Genomic DNA, 20,508 nt, shown 5'->3' with positions numbered 1-20,508 from the left:
ATATATATATATATATACTTCCAACCTGTTGCAGTCACGTGACTTAACTTCCAAGAAAACTTAGCTTATTCATTTATTATGTTTCTTATTCACTCACTCACTCTTAAGTTCTCTTGTCATATATCTTTGTGTGTGTATCTGTCCACATTCACTGTTAAGTTGGATTAGCACAGGTGTGTGTATGTACCAGTGTAACATTGGGCAGATAGATGGTAAGAAGAAACTTCGTTAAGCTTTACTAATTTTATTTCAATCTAATGGAAAACAATATTAATAGTAATATTTTTTATTTGTTCATTTTATATTTATTTCAAGCATGCCGCCTTTATTTTTGCTTCTTTACGTGGCTTTGTTTATCTTTTGTATACCTGTATCTGTCTACCTGTCTTGTTTGTTTATTTTTGTTGTTGTTTTTCTTTCGGAGGTGTTAAATTAGTTTATCATTTATACAAGTTAACCTTTTGTTTTGCTACAACTGATAGATATTATATATAGATTTTTCTGGAAAATTTTTCATATCTACATGTGTTATACATTTTACTTATCACTCAATGATGGTAACATGAACTTGTTGATTTTAAAATATAAACACCATGATACAATGCTTTAAAAATAAACCTTGCTATAAAAACGGAAATTTTTGGGGCACATGATTTTCAGTAATATATAATATTCTTATAACTCTATTACTTAGATCAATCACCTTGTCAACACAAACACTCCTGCACACACACACAAACACACACATACAGCATAAATATACAAACTTATAACTATACCATTACGCATTTTTTGTGAGCCATGACTAATGTTTTATGCTAATAAACTTTAGTGCAGAGGTAAATGTTTGAATTTGCATATCTCTTCAACCCATACCTATATATATATATATATATATATATATATATATATATATATATATAAGCTGTTAGGACTATGAAAGGGAAAAAAATTAACATTTGATAGAAATATAATGGGTGTTTTTTCATAAGAAGCATTAATTGGTGAATTTTTGGTTGTCTTTTTTCTCAGTGAAATTAGTTAATGAATAATCCTGATCTAATAGCATAATTCTGGCTTTAAAATAACAGATCCAGATATGAAGATATAGGAGATATCAGTTTGGATCAGCTTATAATGAATATTTCTAGCAATGGCTTACCCACCTTCATTGTGGTACATTCATTCAGTGCTTAACCCTTTTGATACCAACAGCCTGAGACCACCCTTGGTTCTTTGATGTAACTTACTGTTTTAAAGTCATCTAAATTAAAATCTTCCCTCAAAATTCCATGGTAATCTGTTCTAAACTGTATCTTAATAATGACAAAATTATTTTACTAAATTATTTATTATTTTCATTATTTTTAAAATTAATTCAAACAAAAGCAGTATATTTCAACAGAAATATGGTAACTAAAGTGATCTAAAAACTTTCCATCAAAATTGCATGTTAATTTATGTTTCAAACACCACATCAATAACAATAAAATTATTTTACTAAATTCTTCATTATGTTAAAAATTAATTAAAATAAAAGGATTAAACATGCAATTTGTATTTCATGAAATAGAACTTGGGCAGGTGGGAAAGTGGCTAATAATGGCTTAGGTTAGAACTAGTTATGTCAGATTGCTTAAATATTGATTAGATCATATGTATTTGTGTTTAAGTACAGGATACCAAATATTGTAATTATAATTGGTAATTAATCTACGAAAAAAATCCATTGTTAATTATTTTAAACACTTGTCTCCAGTTACTTTTACTGAAATTGAACTAGCTTAAATCAATTTCTGACATAGGTAGAAGGCCCAATATTTGGTGATAGGGGCTAATCAGTTAAAGTGATCCCATTACTTGTCTGGGACTTTATTTTAGTAACCATGGAAGGATGAAAACCAAATTGATCTCATCAAAATTTGAATATGGAAAATAATGGGCTAAACTAAAAACCACTCTAATAATTCTGCCAACTTGCCACAAGTTTATTTTAAACACACTTTGTAGATCGATATATCTTTATAGATCAGAATAGCATATATACATCCAAGCACATACATTTACAGTTAAAATAGCTCAGTAGGTAACTCATTTGACTACTAGCTCATGAATCAGGGGATCATATCTACTGCAGGACATTTACAATTCCATTTTACCTTGCTTCAGAGAGCAGGTACCAGTGGTGTTGTATCAAGGTATATATTTGTCTGTTGCTTGAGAAGACATTGCGTGTGTACAAGAAAGATAAAACTTAGGGAGGGTTTAAGAGTTAGGGTTGTTTATCAATATCCTAGTTCATTGATTGGCTTCAGGTAGGTCAGCTATTAAATAGTCTGTCTGACTTGTGTCTAGGCTTGCTTTTATTTTCTTCTGCTTATATATATGTGCCTGCTACTATCTGTTAGTTGTTGTTAACTTAACTGAAAATGACATTCTGTTTTGATATGACTTTTTTCGATCTATGTTGATTAGTCACAGCAATAGAGAGTAACCAAGTTAACATCTGCTTTAGTAGTGCTTGACTACTACATTTGGTGCAGTCCGTCTTTTCGTTACTATTTATTATTTAGTGTAGTGTCCTTTCTATTATATCTTAATGTCAGTTAATGAAATAATTAAAAATAATTAAAAAATAGAAATAATTTCGAAGTTTTTTTTTTATATGTAAATGGTTCATAAACTCTATCTGTTCATTTTGTCTGCAAATTTGGTTATTTGCATGAATTAGTCAAAGGGCTGTAATATAGTTTATTGTTATTAATACCTGTTAAATTTTCTCCACAGATTCCTGGGTAAGTCCTTATACAGACACTCAGGAAAATGGCCATAGACATCTTCCATCAACAGGCAAGTAAAGTAATAATAATTACATTTACAAGTATAAATTTTTTTTTTTATTGCTCGATCCCCTAATGTATAGATTTAATTCTTGAAGCTGTTTTTTTCTTTTGTTCAACCTAAGTTTTGAAAGAATGAAAAAATTCTATAAGACTTTAGCATTTATTATTATTTAACCCAAAGTAAACCTTGATCAAGGCAAACTATGATCAATGATATTCTAACAGTACCCACCCAGACTTATTTTCAGGTAGAATATATCTAGGACTATATTATCCAAATGTGTTCTTTAGGGTATGATTAGGGGGTTCCCTTTGCCTGTTATTTTGTAGCAGATTCAGTGACAGTATAGATTCTCACTCAAAGGTTCATTAGCATTTATGATAATATTAATAGTGTTAGATATATATGAAGGTACTTGTGTTGTATAGTGTTATTGTAGAATTGTGAGACTTTTGAATGAACCCTTTCATGCTTCACCACACACATACACACACACACAGAGTAAGTTATGTGATTGGACAGCTGGTGGAAAGCAGTTACAAAGGCAAGGACTACAGCTTGATGAATCAGACTGCACCTTAGCTATTCTGGTATATTCTATATTGAACCTTCAATATTTATCTATACTTTGTTCTATAAATGTTCCTTGTGTATTTATTGTCACATTTGAATTCTTATCTGTGAATTATTTACCTTATAACAAATGGTATTGCTGATAGGATTGTGAAATGACGAAACTGTGAGAGTTTGATTGCTATGAGCCAGTTATCCTCGTGTTAACCTTTCTGACATCTCTCAGCAAACACATACATAGCTTGCTTACTATTCAAAAGGGATATTTAGGCCAGGTTTTCACACTCTTTATTTATATTGCAGATTGAGTTAAAGCAAACTTTTGCTCGGTGTGTGATTTCTGTCTGTACTGAACTCACCTTGGGTCCCCTGCGTTAGCATTTGATAGACATACTGCACTAGTCAAACTTCTGACATCAGTGCCATCACACTTCACACCAGGTAATGAACTACAGCTAAGGGATGGCCAGATCCATTTTCCATTGCTTGAACAAGGAAACTACTATTATAGCTAAATTGTCTGTGTGAATGAATTATTGACCTTATAGCAATATGTTTTTGTATATGTTCAGCTATAATCAGTATAATCAGATAAGAATGATATAGTATAAGAAAAACCTTCTTTTTGCATAACTTAGGATTTTCCTACTATAAAATGTTACATGTCAAGAGTGCAGGATATAGACCTAAATACGGAGGATTTATCACATTTACATACTAACAAGCTAAACATTTATTTTGCATGCAAAAGTAACCCAAAACATTTTTATTTATAAAGAGAGGGAAAAACTTAATCACATTTTATCCAGATAAAACAGTAACTGACATACTGAAACCAAGAAAATTACAGGATTGTATGAGCCTTGGAAAATAGCTTCATTAGAACTAATTAACTTATACTATTCATTTTTATTTAAATTTTATTTCAATTTTCTTTTCAAGACAATATCTTGAAACATATAGAACTAAGCACAAAAGTATATAGTCTTGGATGCTGTAATATTAAATTGGTGGGAAAGAAATCTTCTGATTGGATAGTACTCATGCTATCTATTCTCTCACAAATAGGCTGATGTCTGTAGATTTAACTATCTTATTTGACTATCTCTTCTAGAGACACAAACACTTGCAGCAGGATTGAACTTACAAACTAGCCTTGTTTTCTATGTTAACATGTAACAGTTTGGTTACAAAAAGTTTTTCAAGTCCTTGAAATATTGGAAAATGTATTCTATAACTACAGAACCTTCCTGTTAACAACTAAACCATATTGTAAAATTGGAACAGTACTAATATCTTGGCTATTAGGTCTAGGTTGAGTAATATGTGTTGTAAATCAAAGCAGCAAGCTGACAGAATCATTAGTGCATCAGATAATGTGCTTTGTGGCATTTCTTCCATCACTTTGGGTTCTGAGTTCAAATTCTGTCAAGGTCAACTTTGCCTTTCATCCTTTCAAGGTCAATACAATAAGTACCATTTGAGCCCTGGGGTTGATGTAATTGACTCAGCCCTTCCTCCTGAAATTGCTGGCCTTGTACCAAAATTTTAAACCATTTTAAGGCAGGGTGCTGGCAGAATTGTTAGTGTGCTGAACAACATACTTTGTGACATTACTTCTGGTTCTATGTTCTGAGTTAAAATTCCACCATAGTTGATTTTTGCCTTTCATGCTTTCATAGTCAATAAAATATGTATCAGTTGAGCAGAAGGGTTGATGCAATCGACTTATCCCCTCCCCCTAAGATTGCTGGCCTTGTGCAAAGGTTTTAAACCATTATGTATCTTAAATCACTGCCAGTTAAAAAAGAATTCTTAGTAAGCTTGCTTGTTTCACTTTCAGAGAAACTAAAGCTTTCTGAGATTTTAGAGCAGTTGTTCTCAACCAGGGTCCATATGACCCTGGTGAGGTTCATATAAGATTTTGTTGGTGAAATTCATGTGCAATAAATTGATTATACTTCTAGAATATGCAAAATATTTTAACAATTCTTTATATCATCATCGTCATCGTTTAACGTCCGCTTTCCATGCTAGCATGGGTTGGACGACCAATTACTAATAATATTTAATTATAAAAATATACTCTTTTACTTGTTTCAGTCATTTGACTGTGGCCATGCTGGAACACCGCCTTTTAGTCGAGCAAATCGACCCCAGGACTTATTCTTTGGAAGCCTAGTACTTATTCTATCGGTCTCTTTTTGCCGAACCGCTAAGTTATGGGGACGTAAACACACCAGCATCGGTTGTCAAGCAATGATGGAGGGACAAACACAGACACACACACACACATGCATATATATATATACATATATACGACAGACTTCTTTCAGTTTCCATCTACCAAATCCACTCACAAGGCTTTGGTCGGCCTGAGGCTATAGTAGAAGACACTTACCCAAGGTGCCATGTAGTGGGAATGAACCCGGAACCATGTGGGTGGTAAGCAAGCTACTTACCACACAGCCACTCCTGCACCTATAATAGGATTTTTTTAAACATCGAATGGCTAGGAGGGTTCACCTGAGTAAAATAGGAATCAAAGGGGTCCATAGGGGAAAATGGTTGGAAGACACTGTTTTAGAGTATAGAAGCATTTTAAACCCTTTGCTAATTCAAAGCATTTTCATGAGTTTATCCAAAATGTCCATGTTTGTTTTCTGACTTTTAGTTAGCCCTTGTTTCATGTGCTCTGTGCAATATGTTGTTTTCCCTTCATAAGTCCCAAGTTACTCTGGTAGTTGAAAAAAACTGGGAATATGTATCATATGATGCATGGACACCATGGAAATATTTTTGTGTACCATGTGTGATATGCAGGACAGGCAAGAATTAAAAAAAAAGTACCTGTGAAATTAATTTATGCCCCTGATATTATGTCCTTTATTAAATAGTAAGAGCTCTGTTACTTTTATGAATCCATGTAAAAAGAGAAAGTAAAATGCTTTATACACTAACCTGCAAAATGCTTAGCAGTATTTTGTCTGTCTTTACATTGAGTTCAAATTTCATTGAGGTTGACTTTGCCTTTCATCCTTTCGGGGCTGATGAATTAAGTACCAGTTGTGTACTAGGGTCGATCTAAGTGACTGGCCCCCTCCCCCAAAATTTCAGGCCTTGTGCCTAGAGTAGAAAAGAATATTTTTACAGCTATAAAATACTTGCAAAGATTAAAGTGAAATGGTTATTTTACAACAGGTGGTATTTTCTGTCGTGGAGAGTTTATAATTTGTAATGATAATAATTTATTTACAACACTAACACAATTCTGGGCAATACAATAGTATACAATACAAGCTTTAAAATAGGATGTCTTACACTGCACCTATTCAGAGCACACAACATGACATCCATTTAAATAATTATACTAAAATATTAAATAGTTGTTGGTTGAAATGCTTGAAATCCCATGCATACATCATTATCATCATTGTCATCATTTTAACATCCACTTTTTCATACATGTATGGGTCAGATGGAATTCATTTAGGAAAATTTTCTCCAGTATTGAATACTTTGTAAGATAAATTATTGATTTACTAAAATTATTTCTGCATCCAGAAAAGGTAGAAAAATTACTTTGTGGCAACTAGGGTCCAGCTCCAAATAAGACAATGAAGATAATGTCAAAAGTTCTCCAAAATTGACATGACATTAAGAAAAAGACAGTCTGATAATCTGGAGGCAAGAGGAAAGGATAGCTTCTATGTTATTTAACATATTTTTAATTGTCATTGTTCAAATATATGTCACTGGCCACTCTGAGTTATTTCTGTTAGCTCATTTTCATTTCATTTACGAAAATTACATAAATGGTTGGGAGAATACATGATAGGGGGTGTGAGGGTATAGAAGGAGCAATGGACAGATTGTGGAGATGTATGTAGAATACTAAGGCAAGCAGGTTGCATACAATATTCTATATTTCACAAAGTATTTTGCCAAGCTTGCAAGAGAGATTGGGTCTTCTGCAGCACTACATATCATTTATCAACACTGTCTTCTATACCCTCTGTCAGTATGTGATCATTTTTCTCATTACCTCATCCCATGTCTTTTTCAGTCTCCCTTCCCAACTGGTATCATTTATTTTGAGTGTTCAGGACTTGCTCGTGCAGCTATCATCCTTTATGAATACACCACATGTCCATACCATCGCACTTTCCTATCTTGCATGTTACATCTGATCCACACTATACTTAGTTTGTCTTGCAATTCATCTTCTGTGGAAACAATGTTTGATCATGGGAAATATTACCTTACCTGGAAGCAAGTGTGGGTTGGCAACAGGATGGGCATCCTGCTGTAGGAAATCCACCTCAACAAATTATGTCCTATCTGTACAATTATGGAAAAGTGGATGTTAAACAATAATTACACACATACATGACAAATAGTTTGATGAAATTTTATTTAACAATAAGAAAATTCTAATATGAGAAATTGTTTTGTAACTTGAAAACATGTAAATAATTTATATTATTATATTTAATAATAAATAAATTACTTACATGTCTGCATTAATGCAAAATGCCAAAAAATCCTTCAAAATAATGCAATGACAAAGGAATAAACAATTATCTTATGAACTTCATTAGCTTACGGTTGTTTCTGCTATAAGATGCAATGAATTCATTGTTTAGTGCCTGAGTAACATCTTACAGCTTCATTGGAGCCTTGAATATGAAGTGCAGTTTATTTGGGAAAAGAATTATATTTGTGCATATATATAGGAAAAAGCATTACCAATGAGAAAGCAAACATGTATGTGGAGAATGAAAATCAAGGGCTCTTCCCATAAATAGAACAAGATTAACTTTTAAAGTGTATATAAAGAAAGGTACATCCAGATTTAGATAAATGGTAATTAGATCTAACAGTAAAATTATATGTACACACACACACACACACACACACACACACACACTCTCACTCACTCACTCACTCACTCACTCACTCACTCACTCACTCACTCACTCACTCACTCACTCACTCACTCACTCACTCACTCACTCACTCACTCACTCACTCACTCACTCACTCACTCACTTGTATGTATGTATGTATGTATGTATGTACTTATAGAAAAACTGTGAGATAAAATTAGCATGAATTCAAATTATTAAAATTTATTTTTTACTAAATGTAACCTCTTATTTAAAACAGTAATGTCTCCTTTTTAAATACTGCTATCAGAGCAATGCTCAGGGATTTTATCAAAATAATATGACAGATGGATGTGATTTAAGGGAGAACTGCCTGCTATTTCAAACATGTCTAGCTATTACAAAGAGGTGTCATTCGTGGTTCATACATGTGTGTGTGTGTATACATGAAAAAAAGTTATGATTTAAGGGAGATTTGGCTGCTATTGATTCATACAAACATTAGATAGTAGGGTGTTGTTTGAGGGAAATTTGTCTACTTATTGTTGAGTACACTAAGAGTAACTTTGTTATATGATTAACCCTTTAGCATTCATATTATTCTTGTCATATCTAATACTTGTTTGTTCATATTGTTTGGAATTAATTATGCATTATCTCATAGCTTTGAGATTTCAATGAAGTGATTGTTTATTTTTAGAAAGACCTCATAGGGTAGGTGTGAGAGACCAGAACTGGCCACTTTGAACATGAGATAGAATATTTGGGAAGGATATGGCTGGTTTAAATGCAAAAGGTTTAAGTGGAGATTTCTATCAGCATGACATTTAAAAAAATTTTGCTGGGTCTTGAGGAAGAGGCAGTGACCCTTGTAGACTCTAAGACTCTGGTCAGATTGATCCCATTAATGTTTTGTTTCACCAGTTGCAAGTTAACACCTGCCAGAAAGATATGACAAGGAATGAGATGTTAGAGGAATGATGTTCTGGGAGAGAAAGGACTAGGTGTAGTGGTTAATATGGGACCTGGTGGACTTGACACAATAAGGAAAAGACTAGGAGATCAGGAATGAAGGAGGTTCAAGTTCAGCCAGCTTAAAGGAACAGAGGACATAATGATGATAGAAAAAGCAGAGAGAAGAGACAATGCACCTGTGGGTCAGAGGTTGGAGTATATCTGTGAGTGATTTTGTGCCAGTCAGTACTGTACAGTACCCTTTCTCAGGATACAGTCCTATATATGTATATTCATGCATGTGTACACATACACCACTGGCTCCTATCTACCAAATCAACTCTCAATGCTTTATTTAACTCTGGGTTAGCTATAATAGAAGACACCTGCATCAAGATGCCACACAATGGGTCTGAACTCAAAACTATGTGGTTTGGAAGCAAACTTCCTTAATACACGACTATGTCTGCACTTGTTCATACATCAGTAACAGTGATTGTGTGATAATTTTCATAATGTTGATTTTACACTTGGCACACTTTTACAGTAAAGTTTCGAAGCTCACTTTCAATGTTATTTTCTGATCCCTTTACAATATATGAACTGCTTTTGTGTATTTAGTACAGCAGTTAAAATCAATGTAATTTAAACTCTTTTTTTTTTTTTTCCTAACATTTCAATTCTAAAGAAAAAAATTGCATGTTATACACAAGAGCCATTCTTTTTCTGGCTTTTCATTACCCATAATTAGGCCTGTACATTATACATAAATAAGCAAGATAATTAATTAACAATAAAAGAATCTACTTTTCTGAAAGAGAAGAGGTCAGAGGGAAAATATTTTAATGATGCAATAGGTTAACAGTATTGGAGATTGTGTATGTAGAAAAGGAAGGAAGAGAAAACAGACTAAATATAGCTGAGATGAAAGTGAGGAATAAAAGAAAAGGTGAGGCGTTATTAAAAATGTATTGCTTTTGTTTCAGTTAATTTTGAAAATACTGAAGTATTTATTCAAATAACTTGTCATTATCAAGCTGGTGTTTGGAACATAAATTAACATGAAATTTTAATGGAAGATTTTAATTTAGATCACTATAAGATAGGGAGTTTGTATCATAGGCCCAGGGTTTTCTCTGGCAAATTGGTATCAAAAAAGGTTAAATGATTAACAAAGCAAATTGAGTGAAATTAAATAGAGTTAATAGAAATTAAATTAGTTAACCACCTGTTCTGGAAAGAACAGGTGGTTAACTAATCAGTTGTTAGATAAATAGGAAAGTAAATAGCAAACATCATTGAGCTGTAAAGTATAGGGATAACAAGAAAACTTAATAAAATCTGGTAAGTGAAACTAATTAATGAGGGGTCGGAAGAAGTAATTACGCAATATGGAGAAAATTAGGGATGTAATGTGAAACCAATTGGGAGGGTTCTGAAAAGAAAATGTTAAATAATATAGGAAAGATTGTTAAATAAAACAAAAAAAGATTTCAGGGTGTAAAGGACACTAACAATGATGGTGTAGGTCTCCATCATTTCACTATGAGGATGCAGTTGTTCAATTAACTGAATTGACATGTAAATGGCTGAAATTCCACAGGTACATGTCATCACCATCATCATCATCATCGATTAAGTCTGCTTTCCATTCTGGAATAGGTTGGATGGTTTGACTGAGGACTGACAAGCCAGAAGGCTGCACCAGGCTCCAATCAGATCTGGCATGGTTACTACAGCTGGATGCCCTTCCAAATGCCAACCACTCCGAGAGTGTAGTGGGTGCCTTTTACATGGCACAGGAGCCAGTCAGGCGGCACTGGCATAGACCATGCTCAAATGGTGCCTTTTACATGCCACTGGTATTAACCACACTCGAATGGTACTTTTTGCATTCCACTGGCATGGGAGTCAGTCTGCGCAGCACTGGCATTGACCATGCTCAAATGGTGCTTTTTACGTGCCACTGGCATTGACTATGCTTGAATGGTACTTTTTAGGTGTCACCAGCATGGGTGTCAGGTGGTACTGGCATCAGCCATGACAATTTCGCTTGACTCAACAGGTTTTCTCCAAAGGTCTCGGTCACTTGTCATTGCCTCTGTGAGGCCCAACGTTCAAAGGTTGTGCTTCACCATCTCATCTTAGGTCTTCCTGGGTCTACCTCTTCCACAGGTTCCCTCCACTGTTAGGGTGTGACACTTCTTCACACAGCTGTCCTCATCCATACGTAGCACATGATCATACCAGCACAGTTGTCTCTCTTGCATACCACATTTGATACTTCTTATGTCCAACTTTTCTCTCAGGACATTTACACTCTGTTGTGTTATGCACACTGACATTACACATCCAGTGGAGCAAACTAGCTTCATTTCTTTCAAGCCTACGCATGTCCTCAGCAGTCAGAGCCCACGTTTCACTACTGTGTAGCATGGCTGTTTGCACATATGCATCAAACAGTCTACCTTTCACTCTGAGCGAGAGGCCCTTTGTTACCAGCAGAGATAGAAGCTCTCCGAACTTTGCCCAGGCTATTCTTATTCTAGCAGCTATGCTCTCAGAGCATCCACCCCTGCTACTGACTTGGTCACTTAGGTAATGGAAGCTATCAACTACTTCTAGTTTTTTCCCTTGGCATGTGATGGAAACTGTTTTCTGCACATTTTCAGTGTTTTTTGCCCCTGTGCATCTGCCACACACAAAAACAATCTTCACAGTTAACCTTCCTTTGATATTACTGCACCTATTATGTGTCTGTAGCTTACACTGGGTACATCTTATGGAGTTTCTACCTACGCCTTTTCTACAGATCGAGCAGGACCGTCTACCTGAAGGGATTTGTGATATGTCTGCCTTCTTACTAAGACTTTGGTTTTTGCTAGATTGATTCTCCGGCCCTTTGATTCTAGACCTTGATTCTACACCTGAAACTTCTCTAGTTCTGGTAGTGACTCAGCTATTAGAGCAAGATCATCTGCATAGAGGAACTCCCAGGGGCACCCTGTCTTGAATTCCTCTGTTATTTCCTGGAGGACTATGATGAATAAGTGAGGGCTGAGGATTGATCTTTGGTGGACCCCTACTCCTACCTGGAATTCTTCACTATACTTGTTGCCAACTCTCACCTTACTGACAGTATCCCTGAACATGGCTTGTACAGCTCTCACTAACCACTTATCTATCCCAAGTTTCCGCAATGACCACCTGATAATGGATCAGGGGACCCTGTCAAAAGCTTTCTCCATGTCAACGAAAGCCGAGTACAGAGGTTTATTTTTGGCTTGGAATTTCTCCTGCAGCTGTTTTATCAGAAATATAGCATCAGTGGTGTTTCTCCCTGGCACAAGCCCAAACTGCATTTCATCTAAACTAACTCTCTCCTTAATTAGTTGGGCTATGACCCTCTCCGTGACTTTCATTACCTGATCCAACAATTTGATACTTCTGTAATTATTCCTATCTAATGCATCATCTTTACCTTTGTAGCAGTTGACCATGGTGCTGCTACTCTAGTCATTAGGTATGACTCCTTCATGTATCACCCGGTTGACTATACAGGTAACTTGACTACAGCCTACACTGCCATATATTTTAAGCATCTCTGCAGTAATTCCTGATGGGCCAGAGGCTTTCCCTGTTTTCATACCTTTAATTTCTTTATCTACCAAGGTACTGTCAATTCAGATAGCCGGTCCCTCTGTTGGGTTGACATTTGGCAGACTCTCTTTCTCTCATGCATTCTTTTCATTTAGCAACCTTTCATAGTGGTGTCTCTAAGTCTCTCTCTCTTTGCAGCCTCATTAAATGCAAGGGATCATCCATGCAGACACACTACTCTCCTATGACATCACGGTTCTCTCTCACACACTGTCTTGCAACATGAAACACTTCGAGTTTTTAGTCTTCACGATGCAGAACATTGGCAAAGTTTTTTTTATCTGCTTCCCCTCTGGCTAAGTAAACCCGTCTCCTAGCTTCCCTTCTGGCAATCTGATACAGTTCCCTGCGACCACCGCTCTTCCAGTCCTTCCATGCCTGTTTCTTTTCCCTAATGGCCCTGTCAACTACATTGTTCCACCACCACATTACTTTATATTGAGAGGGGCTTTGCACCATCCACAGGTCTGGTCAGTAGCCCTCAACAAGTTATCACATAGGAACCTCCAGTTGTCTTCACATCATGTAGTGCTCTATCCTCCTCTTTTTTGTCAAAAGCTTCATGTAATACATCTCTAAATCTCTGTCCATTTACAGGATCTTTAAGCTTCCAGATCCTTCTTTTCCATGCTTGTCATCTTCTGGGCAGCCATTTAGCCCTGATCCTGAAGTCACTAACTACTAACCTATGTTGTGGTCTGTATTCTTCATCCAGGAAGGTTTTGTCATTTATGAGTAGCCATCTTTCCCGTTTCCTGGTAAGAATGTAGTCAATCTGACTAGTGTGTCCACCAGACTGGTAGGTGAGCAAGTGACTGGTAGGTTTCCTGAAGTTAATATTATGGATCAGAAGATCATTTGCATCACAGAACTCCAGCAGCCTGGGTCCCTCCTCGTTGCAGAAACCAAATCCGTTGCCACCATGTACACCATGGAAGCTCCCTGGATGCTGTCCAACATGCCCATTGAAGTCGCCAGCCACAAAGAGAAGGTATCTGTTATTCGTCAATGATGTAGTCTGCAAGAGGGTGTCATAAAATTGGTCTCTCTGTTCATCAGGTAGCCCTGGCTGAGAGGCATAAACCGAGATAATAGTTGCTAATCCACGTTGCAGCACTAATCTAAGCTTTAGTATTCTATCACAGACTCTGACTACCTCGATTACCTTATCAACCCATTTCTCCACACAAGAAGTATACCCACGTCCCCAACCTCAACAGTGTTCCCTACCCAGAAAATTTTATACCCATGTTCTTTGCCTGTGAGGAACTTAGCAGAACCTCCTCTCCACCTTAGTTCTTGGATGCAGCACAAATCTACTCGTCTCCATTCAAGCATCTCAACAATCTCACCAGACCTACCTTTCAATGTACTCTTAACAATTCTAAGGGAGAATCAGTGTGCGTGTGTGACAAATCATTTAGGAGTAAAATTTGATTGACAGAAACTGTACATATGTGTTTTCCTTGTCCGTCTTTACATTGATGCTGCTTAAAAGCTGTTCTTCTTTGCTATGATCGACAGTGTTTTGATTAAATAAATGAGATTAATAAGTACCGGACTCATAAGTAAGTACTTGGCTTTATATGAATGTCTAAACCGTTCACCTTTCAAAGCAAAGCTTCATCATGTAAAATGAAATAATGATACATATAATGCTTGATACAAATGCTTACCTGTTTTCAAGCAAGCCAATATTTTCCCATAGCTAGACATATCCAGTCTTCTGTGAAAAACTTGTTTATGGGAAAATATTTCTTTGCTTGGAAACAGGTGAGGGTTGGTGACAGGAGGGGCATCCAACCATAGAGAATCTGCCTCAACAAATTCTGTCTGACCCATAAAGCACGGAAAAGTGAATATTTTTGTGTGTGTGTGTGTGTGTATGTATGTATGTATGTTATCAATCAGTTTCATTTCTGTATTTCTTGTCCATAGAGAAAGAGCCGGACTCTAACATAGATTCAAGGCTCCTTCATTGGAACTTTTATCAACATCATCTAGGTATTTGTGCATATGTGTGTGTGTGCAGTATTTGGTGTTAGTGTATGCGCAGATTTGTATGTTTGTTTTATGGATGCGTTTTTATGTCTAGATGCATGCATATGTATTTATGTGCTAAAATTTTGGAGTATGTATGTATGTATTCGCGTTTTAGTCATTGGACTGTTGCCCTGCTGGGCCATCTCCTTGAAGGGCTTAGTCATTTAAATCAGCTGCAGTACTTATTTTAAGTCTGGTACTTGTTCTATTGGTCTCTTCCTACTGAACCCCTAAGTGATAGGGATAAAAGGAAACCAATGCCAATTGTATCAAGTGGTGAAAGACAAAGTTGTGTGCATGCACGCACACGCACACACACACACACACACGCACACACACACACACACACACACACACACACACACACACACACTAGAAACATCTACACAGTTTCCTTCTACCAAATACACAATGAAAGTATTGATTGGCTTAGGGCTCCAGAAAAAGACAGTTACTCCATGTGCCATGCAATGAGACCGAATCCCAAGCTAGGTGTAAAGCATACTTTCAACCACACAACCATACTTATATCTCTATATATATATTTACTATTAATGTGTCACTAATTTATGATGTATTGAATTAACTCTTTACAATGCATTATATATGCCAATCGGTCAGTTTATTTAAACCCTTGGTCATGGTAGTCTTATAAACAGTAGGTACAGGCACAGCTGTGGAATAAGAAGTTTTGCGTCCCAACCACGTATTTCAGGTTCAGTCCCATTGTATGGCACCTTGGACAAGTGTCTACTACTATAGCCCTGGGTCAGCCAAAACCTTGTGAGTGAATTTGGTAGAAGGAAACTGAAAGAAGCCCATTATATATGTATGTTTGTTTGTTTGGGTCACATGATAGTTGTAAAATGATTGTCATACAAGTAGTTTCACTCATTTTCAATATTCTGCAAGAATAGTTGGCCTTGTTTGGAAACAGGTGAGGGTTGGTGGCAGAAAGGACATCCAGCTGTAGAAAATCTGCTTCAATAAACTCAGTCTAACCCATGCAGGCATAGAAAAGTGGGTGTTAAAGTGTTGATGATGATATCTCCATGAATAGTGAAAGTCTTTTGTTGATAAAACCCTAGCATGGGATTGAAATTAGTCAAGTTTATCTCTCTTTCTCTATCTACAAATATATCATATATACAGCCAAGATGTTTTCATCTGTCTCAGCATATAGTGTTAACTTAAAAATCTCCAGATATATTTTGCTAATGTACTTATAATTTGAAAGGTTTAGGAAATATAAATACATGCTATCTTAACATTTAAACTAGCTGTATCCCACTCAAGTATTCTACCCATTTTATATTCAAGCTGGACACATCCAGCTATTCACTCCTACCTTACAATTTTGTTTTAAAAATAAACAATCCCATCATCAAAATCTTGAAGCCATGAGATAATGCATGATTAATTCAAAACAATATGTATAAATAAACATTACACATGACAGGATAATCTGAATGCTGAAAGTTTAACTTTTTAGCATTTAAACAAGCCATATCCAACCCAAATAATCTACCTGTTTTGTTTAAAATAGCTAGAGTTGGTCCCTCATACATAACCTACAATATCATTCTAAATATAAACCTTGAAGCCATGAGATGATACATGGTTAATTCAAAACAATGTGAATAAATAAGCTTTACGTTTGACAGTAATTTGATTGCTAGAGAGTTAAACATGGTAAATGAATACAATCCAAGGACATTAATGATTTTCAACATAAAATCATACAAATAGTTTGCTATGCAGTTAAAATCTGATTTATAATCTACTTTAATTACCTATGTTAGAATGGTAATAATAGTAATAATAAATACATGTAGCATTTTGGATGTTGGTCATCATTGCAGCTTATCACTGAACTCAATAAATACAATTCCTGCTACTCTAATTATCATTCTCAAATCAAAAATGGAAAGAAACTTCAGCTTGATTTTTAAGCTGTTGAATTTCAACTCTGTCCAAATTTTAATGGAAAAGTTCCATTTAATCAAACTACAATACAGGTAATACCTTATCCACTCAGATTCTTCTGGGAGCCAGCATGGCTGTGTGATAAGAAGCTTGTTTCCCACCACTTGGTTCCAGGTTCAGTCCCACTGCGTGGTACCTTGGCCAAGTGTCTTCTACTATAGCTCTAAGTTGACCAAAGCCTTGTGAAGTGGATTTGTGATGGAAACTGAAAAAAGCCTGTTGTGTGTATGTATGTGTGTGTGTGTGTGTGTGTGTGTGTGTGTGTGTGTGTGATGCTGGTGTGCTTACATTCCAGTAACTTAGTGATTTGGCAAAAGGTACCAATAGAATAAATACCAGGCTTTAAAAAATAAGTACTGAGGTTGATACACTCTATTAAAAATTCTTCAAAAGGGCATGCATAGTACACTGAATAAAACACGATGGAAAAGTGAACAGTAAAAGAGCCATAAAGAAGAAAAGGGGTATTAGCACATCTGGAACAGAATTGGCAAGTTTTGAGAAGCATGGAATTTTTTAAGGATAGTGTCCTGATAGCTAACAACTGCTCCATATAGGTTATTCCATGCTTCAGTTTCTCTGGGAATGAAGAGTTTCTGAAAGTCATGAGACTTTTCTTATTTTTTTTAGCTTTTAAGCACGTTATTTTTTTAATATTGTATCTGATTTCAGTACAAGACCAGCAAAAACTAGCAATTTTTAGTGGAAAAATTAAATCAGTTAAATCAACTCCAGTATTTGATTGATACATTATTTTATAGATCCCCAGGAAGTGAAAGTTAAAGTTGACTGCTGTAGGATTTGAATTCAGAATGTAAAGAGTCAGAAGAAATATTGGTTTCAAATTTTGGCACAACGCAACAATTTTGCGGGAGGGTGTAAGTCAATTACATCATCTCCGGTGCTCAACTAGCATTTAATTTATCGACCCTGAAAGGGTGAAAGACAAAGTCGACCTCAGCATAATATGAACTCAGAATGTAAAGACAGATGAAATGCTGCTAGGCATTTGACCTGATCTGCTTACAATTCTGCTAGCATGCTGCCATAGTTGGAAGAAATATTACAAATCATTTATTTCTATGCTCTAATAATTGTACCAGCTCAAACTAACCCACTTTAAAATGGGAATGGTTCTTATTTTTTCAGTTAATAAAACTAGATAGAGTAGAGTCGTAGCTAACTTTTGTATCACCTTAAAACCAATCAGTCAGTCATTGTTTAAAAAAAGAAAAATCTTTATGAATGCAACCTTATTATAACACAGAACAAACAAAATCTTAGAAGAAATAGTGATGACACATATGAGAACATAGAATCGTGCAGAAATCAGTATTGTAATCTTGAGACATGGAGCTAGTTGCTATATTTACTGTAAATCCATCCAACCTTTTTGGGCTTGGAGAAATAGATATAAAAGTGCTACTGGTTATAGTATCTAGAATATATCATTAACATTTTTTATTGTTTTGAGTAATGTGTATTTCACATGCTATTTTTGAAGCTACAAACTTTATTCTGTTTGAAAAATCTTGTGTATATGACCAATTTATCAGTAAATATTCTAGTTTAACTCTTTAGCATTTAAACTGGCCGTATTCAGCCCAAATATTCTGTTTTATGTTCAAACTGACTAGATCTGGCTTCTCACATCTACCCTACCATGTCATTCTAAAAATATATCACATCATTGAAATTTCAAAGCCACTAGATAGTACATGATTAATTCAAAGTTATAGGAAAAAATATTACATTTGACAAAGTAACCTGAATGCTAAAGGGTTAAACACCCTATGATCTATAAAATTTTTCACATTTCCAAATAATGTTTCTTCAGTGTGTTGGCTGTTGTGTAACCCCAGGTCAGCATCTTATGTTTTTAGTGTTTACTTGAATTGCTTGAGTTATTCAGGAAGGCATCATCTCCAAAGACTGTTGTAACAGTATTATAGTCAGTTGCAACAAGAGTAAGGTGATGCCTTAGACAGAAACAACTACAGAGGTATCAAACTGCTCAATCAGGTCATGGAAATTACAGAGAGAGTTATGTCTCAACTAATTAGATAGAATTAAACTAGATGAGATGCAGTTTAGTTTTGTTCCTAGGAGAAGTACCACAGATGCCATCTTCATAGTGAGACAGTTGCAAGAAAAGTATTTGGCCAAAAGTAAGCCATTGTACTTAGCCTTCGTTGACTTGGAGAAAGCTTTCAACAGGGTTCTCTGCTCTCTTATTTGGCGGTCTCTAAGGAAGCTAGGAGTAGAGGAATGGCTTGTTATAGGGGTTCATGCTATGTACAGCAATGCTCTCAGTAAGCTGAGAGTTGACTTTGAATAAGTGACGAATTTAACGTAAAAGTTGGAGTACACAAGGGATCAGTTCTTAGTCCACTCTTATCTCTCATAGTTCTCCAAGCCATAACAGATGAATTCAAAACTGGATGCCCATGGAAACTACTATATATGGATGATCTTGCTCGTATTGCAAAATCTGAAGCAGAATTGGAGAAGTTCTGGGTTTGGAAGCAAAATCTGGAATCAAAGGGCCTTAAAGTTGATTTAGCTAAGACTAAAGTTGTTGTTAGCAAGAAAGGAGATAAGACTCTCATTCTGGCTGGCAAATGGCCCTGTTCAACATGTAGGAAAGGAGTGGGAGGTAATTCCATTCACTGCACCAAATATAATCTATGGACGCATAAGAGATGCAGTGGAATTGTGGGAAGATGATCAAATAAGGTTGCTTTTGTGTGTGACAGATGTGCAGGAACAGTAAGTACCAAGAGCACAAGAGACTTAAACTCTGTCAAATGCTCAGGAGGCTCTCTTGAGGTAGTCGATAGTTTTTGCTATTTAGGTGACCAAATTAGTAACGGTGGTGGATGCTCTGAAAGCATTGTTTCTAGAATAAGAACTGGGTGGAGGAAATTTAGAGAACTACTACCTCTGTTGGCAGCAAAAGAACTCTTTCTCGAAGTGAAAGTTAGGTTGTATGATGCTTGTGTGAGGACAGCTATGTTACGTGGTAGTGAGACATGGGCTCTGACTGTGGAAGACATGCGTAAGCTGGAGAGGAATGACAGTAGTATGCTCCATTGAATTTGCCACATCAGTGTGCATGACCAACAAAGCACAACTGTGTTGAGAGAAAAGTTAGGCGTAAGAGATTAAATGTGGTCTCCAGAAGAGAAGACTGCATTGGTTTAGACATGTGATGTGTATGAGTGAAGACAGCTGTATACAGATGTGCCTGTCACTGAAAGTGGATGGTACCTGTGGAAGAGGGAGGCCCAGGAAGACATGGGATGAAGTGGTGAGGACTGATCTTTGGATGTTGGACCTCACAGAGTAAATGACAGTAGACCAAGATGTTTGGCAATATGAGGTCCTAGGGAAGACCCGTCCACAAAACTGAGTGCTAGAAGAGTTGTGTCCCACCCACATGTAACAACACACTTTTCACCCACTCTACCCTAAGAAATCAAACTACAACTCCTCTTCTAATTGCATCTTTCTCTTCCTCACAATTCCTCCTCATACATTATGATTGTTTTCTAATCCC

The 20,508-nt window shown here is 35.9% G+C and overlaps 1 protein-coding gene across 1 annotated transcript in view; it reads left to right on the top strand.

Annotated features, from left to right (window-relative positions):
* The window catches only part of LOC106873835 (disks large homolog 5), a 173,897-nt gene that overhangs the window by 59,735 nt on the left and 93,654 nt on the right, over positions 1–20,508 (top strand). The window contains exon 2 of the mRNA XM_014921344.2: positions 2,788–2,850. Coding sequence (XP_014776830.2) covers positions 2,788–2,850 — 63 coding nt within the window. The remainder of the gene's footprint in view (positions 1–2,787; positions 2,851–20,508) is intronic.

The sequence above is a fragment of the Octopus bimaculoides genome, chromosome 7 (assembly GCF_001194135.2).
Source record: "Octopus bimaculoides isolate UCB-OBI-ISO-001 chromosome 7, ASM119413v2, whole genome shotgun sequence".
NCBI classification, from domain to species: domain Eukaryota; kingdom Metazoa; phylum Mollusca; class Cephalopoda; order Octopoda; family Octopodidae; genus Octopus; species Octopus bimaculoides.
The sequence above is the reverse complement of the archived record's forward strand: the minus strand, read 5'-3'. Positions and strand labels throughout refer to the sequence as shown.